The following is a 4778-nucleotide window of genomic DNA, read 5'->3' on the forward strand; positions in this document are numbered from 1 at the left end:
GGATATTCGAAGTTTTAGGGTATATTGTAGAGTTTAGAGTTATCTCACATAGGGAGCTGAGAAGTTCCGTGTGTGTAGTTTTTGTGTGAATATCATATTGTCCTATCAACTTCGGGGTTGAGATATTTATATCAGTATTGGGTCTAGATCCAAGGCCCCTTGAAAATAGTAACCACGATTAAGAGAATGTGGGAGTGAATGGTTACCCCATATTATTCAGAAGAGTGTGGATAACTTTCACAAGACTTATTTCGCCCTTTTATTTCTAGAGACACGTCATTTCCTATGATCACACACTTTAGGTGAGTGGCCAAAGGAGCGGGCGACGTATTCGAAAAGGGGGTGACTCATTCAGAAAATGGGTGTTCGATTCAGGACGTAGGTGACTAGGGAGATGCTGTGGACGGGATGTCATATCCTTGCCTCCACGTCGCCTCTTGTGAGTCCTTTACAAAATGTACCAATACAAAAATCAAACTTGTCCTTACCTCCAAGTGCTCTTCTCTTTGATCGAGCTCAAGTAGGATAATTTGAATGACTCAGAAATGGTTTAGAAACAACAAAAGAAGGTTCATCGGGTGCATGAACTTATTACACATTTTCTGAAATTTGTGAAGGATTTGCAACCCGAGGAGGATTAATTTCATTTGCAACACCACGAACCATGATGAACGATGCGCAACGGAGCTCAAAAGAGCTCTAATAGCATCATGAAGTTCTTCGCAAAAAAAAAAGAATGGTAACATAAAAAATAGGGAGAAAATCTAAATACAAGTTAGTTACAAGCGGCTATTTATAGCAAGTGCAAATCCTAATTACTCTAACAACTCAAAACTATCCACCTACAATAGCAAGTCATGTAAAAGGCATAATGCAAAGGAATGACTTGTACAACAAGTTACAGGTTTGACAGGTATTTGTCAAGTTACTTCAACATGATGAATTAACATGGTAAAGCAAAGTGATTTAACATATGTATAACTTGTAGCAGTTTTAACATGAAAGAAAATAACATACCTTCAACAACTCAGAGCATATGTATCACATGTGTCTTTAGAAGCTGAATATTGAGACTTATCTTCAACAACTTGTGAGTTTCAGTGGCTCATTTACCTTCTTATAGATCTTTATATATCATTCATCCAACTTGACAACATTAAACTAAAATAAAATAATAGTACATGATTTACTTGTTAACTAAAACAATGGCTACTTATTTTCAAGGTATCTGAATCCTAGCCAGATCCTTCCTATCAAAACTCCAGAAAAATTAGGCAGACTATAAAACAACTATACATTTATAATTTCAATGAAGTGACCTATGATATAGAATGTTCTGCATCTGCTGAGGCTTGAACTTGAGCTGCATATTGCAAATTCCACAGAACATCTTCAAAAGAAGGACGAGACAAGGATTGTGTAGAAATGCATTTGATTGTGATGGATATTACAATTGATAAAGACTCTTGACAGCAACTTGTCAACACTACTGGATCTACAATTCTTTTTCTACCATCATGACTGTCAAACGATGCCTGCGCGCGGTTCACAAAACCAAGTCATGGATTTCATAAATAAATCAAATATTTGCACCTTGCTCGAAATGAAAAACGAGGCGGAGATTTTCAAAAGCTTTTTTACCCTTTCATTAAGAAAAAAAGCTTCTCCTTTCTCACTTGCAATTGGTCCAGCAAGTGATTCAAACAATATAAACCCAAAATTGTAAACATCATCCTCTAATTTTGGTTTCTCTCCTTTTACCTGTACAATACATAGAAAGCAACAGAATCACTCTAAGTAGGATCAAAAGCAACGGGTGAAATTTAAGAAGCTGAAAAGAATTGAAAGCAACATTACCTCATTGTTTTCAATCTCTTCGGTGATTATGGACATACCATAGTCACTTAGCTTGGGAAAGCGATGTTCATCGAGTAAAATATTGTTTGTCTTTAATTGGTTTCTAAAACAACCTGGTTTCATACCAGTATGTAAAAAATGAACCGCCTTGGCAACTCCGATTAAGATTGCTAATCTCTCAGACCATTTTAGTGCCTTATTCGGTGAAAATTCTGCATGTTCAAATAGAGCATTCAATAAAGAACATTGTGATGAAATTTATGCATTCATAAAATTTTATTGTGATATACTAACCTAACAAATGTGTACGATAATCGCCATTTTGCACATACTCGTATACAAGGTGAAGTTTCTGGGGACTAATACCATCTTTTCCTCTACCATCGATGCAATGACCCAAAAGACAAACCAAATTCGGATGATGAAGCTTTGAGAGTAAATCCAATCTAGCTTTGAGATTTTGTATTGACAACTTCTTTCTCAGAGCCAATGATCTTATCATCACATAAGATCCATTCTCCAGTTTACCTTTGTACAGCTGAAATGAAGCAAAAATACTCAAAAGATTTTAGAAAACCATCCAATATTCATCAAAGATATTTCGAGTAATCGAATGACACCTTTCCTATGGATCCTTCACCAATATAAGCTGACAAATCAAAGTTTCTTGTGATTTCTTTCAACTCTTCAATTGAAAAGTGTCTACATGTTGTAGTAGTTTGTGCCCCTAGATTCATTTTTTGAGAAATATATCCTGCAATAAGTAGAAAATAACACATTACTAATTCAAATAAGCTCTTCTGAATAGTCTTGTAAGTGCTTATGTCGGTAGATAAATTCAAATAAGCCGATACAAACACGATGATTATTGCTTAGCCTTTGTACTTACTTGCACTGACAAGGAGTTCAAAGGAAACTCCTGTTGTTGAATTATTATCTTGAACAATCTTTGGCAACATCTCATGCCTATAAATCTCTGTTGAATGACACTTCCTGTAAAGGAAAACTCCAAAAGCTAACAAGAAAAGAAAAACTAGAACAATGATAGCAATTGCAGCATCAATTTCCCATCTCCAAAATTTCATCTTTCCTGAATTAGATTCCTCACAATAAGAACCATGTTTCTGATTCTGATTCTGAGGTTGAGAATTAACAGACAAACAGTTTCCACCAAATCTAACAACTCTTCTATCAGATATACTTTCCAAGCAAGAAGGAAGTAAACCACTTAACATGTTGCTAGAAATATCCACAAAACCAAGCTTGCTTCCACAATTTAGTTTCTCCGGAATTGAACCACTTAGCACATTGTTTGCTAAATTCAAATAACTAATGTTAGTCAAAGAAAACAACAAAGACGGAGGAGCCCCGCTGAGACGATTCGAGGAAAGATCGAGATTCTGAAGCTGACTCAGTTCACCAAACTGACTAGGAATCTCACCTGCAAATGAGTTCTTACTTAGCAACACCGTGACAACCGATTTCGGCATCAGCGGTAACCGAGAATGAAAACTATTTTCCATCAAATCCAATACATGTAGCCTCGAAAGCGCGGTGAGATTCGGCAATGCACCAGATAGTTCATTGTGTGCCAAGGAAATATCAGTAAGATTCTTGATTTTGCATAGTGAAAAAGGGAATGAGCCTTTTAACTGATTCTTTTTGAAACTCAAGATACTTAAATTACACAAAGGTTCAAAAAAATCAGGCATTGTGGTGTTGAAGTAGTTTCTATCAAGTGTTAGTATTTGAAGATTCATCAATGTAGCTATCTTTGGTGGAATGGAACCAAATAAGAAATTAGAACTCAAATCCAAAACTTGAAGCAAACTAAGCCTATGAATCTTATCAGGAAGTGGACCCCAAATTCCTAAAGAAACTAAACTAAGTACTCTTAAACTTGTTAACCTTGTCAGTGTTGTGACAAAAGAATCAATAGAGAAAGTTTTGGAAAGTGTTTGATTTGGAACTGCAAAGCCATTGAAATTGGAAACCTTTCCATGTTTATTGTTGTAGTCTCCCATGATTTTGAGTTCAGTTACTGAATTTCCCTCACATTTAATACTCAAATGTTGAGATGGAGTAAGGGTACAAAGGTCATCATTGTAACTTTGAAAAACTTGTAAGGAGGTAGGGTATTGAAGATACTTTCTTAACTGTAACAGGACTTGAGTTTGAGAGAATTGTAGCTGATGAGTAGAATGGATGGAGAAAAACAAAGAAAGAACAAAAATATAGAGATAGAAATAGAAATATCTCATTGAAACTAGTAGCAAATTCAAGAGGACAAGAAAGAGTGAATAAAAAAAATCCTTGAATGATGTAAGATGAGAAAGGAGAGAATTTATGGTGCAACAATGAACAATAAGTAGACGTGAAGGATGAGAATGAAAGTAGTTGGAAAATCAAAACAGTAGCATTGGACATTTAAATTTAAAACCATAAAGTTTCGTCTATTAACTCAGATCAATTGTTAGTTGATAGCTGAGTATCTGATTGTATATGGATGCAAATTCGAATATGTGAAATGATTTTTGTGATAATTTCGAGTTGGAATATGTGAGATGATTTTTGTGATAATTTAAATAGGTTGAGATGAAGATAATTATAAAAGAGCATTCAATGCATCATGTGAATTGGGGAAGGAATTATTAATGGGAGAATGACAGGACAAGTGGCGGGGTAGAGTGGATGAGAAGACTGGCTGGTGGTGTAGGAAACAACACCCTACAGACACCGTATGTTAGATAAATGGACATCCAGCCTAATTAACTTCCCAAGTATCTTGGTGACTTTTTTCCTTTCTTATCTTTTTTTTGATTTTTTATTTCTTATATACCCTATTTTGAAATTAAATTCTCAAAATACCTTTTTTTTTAGTATCCACTCGTTCAAGGGATGGACGAGTTGTTGAAAGAAAT

General features: G+C 35.2%; 1 protein-coding gene across 1 annotated transcript; it reads right to left on the reverse strand.

Moving 5' to 3' along the window:
* Positions 1-1101: 1101 nt before the first annotated feature.
* On the reverse strand, positions 1102-4520 carry LOC127128133 (probable inactive leucine-rich repeat receptor-like protein kinase At3g03770). Its single transcript, XM_051057376.1, has 6 exons — positions 2747-4520; positions 2478-2611; positions 2152-2395; positions 1858-2069; positions 1642-1761; positions 1102-1535 (listed from the first exon to the last, which is right to left on the reverse strand). Exons 1-6 carry the CDS (start codon positions 4116-4118, stop codon positions 1320-1322), a joined length of 2298 nt encoding a protein of 765 aa, XP_050913333.1. The 5' UTR covers positions 4119-4520; the 3' UTR covers positions 1102-1319.
* Positions 4521-4778: the final 258 nt, after the last annotated feature.

The sequence above is a fragment of the Lathyrus oleraceus genome, chromosome 3 (assembly GCF_024323335.1).
Source record: "Lathyrus oleraceus cultivar Zhongwan6 chromosome 3, CAAS_Psat_ZW6_1.0, whole genome shotgun sequence".
In the NCBI taxonomy this organism is placed as follows: domain Eukaryota; kingdom Viridiplantae; phylum Streptophyta; class Magnoliopsida; order Fabales; family Fabaceae; genus Lathyrus; species Lathyrus oleraceus.

What these genes read in the sequence shown, in the direction of transcription:
- LOC127128133 (XM_051057376.1), bottom strand. Translation starts at nt 4,118, where the DNA reads ATGAGATATTTCTATTTCTATCTCTATATTTTTGTTCTTTCTTTGTTT. An exon ending in TGAACTCCTTGTCAGTGCAA is followed by an intron (nt 2,612 to 2,746) that starts GTAAGTACAAAG and finishes TACTTATTGCAG; the next exon opens with GATATATTTCTCAAAAAATG. An exon ending in GTGAAGGATCCATAGGAAAG is followed by an intron (nt 2,396 to 2,477) that starts GTGTCATTCGAT and finishes GCTTCATTTCAG; the next exon opens with CTGTACAAAGGTAAACTGGA.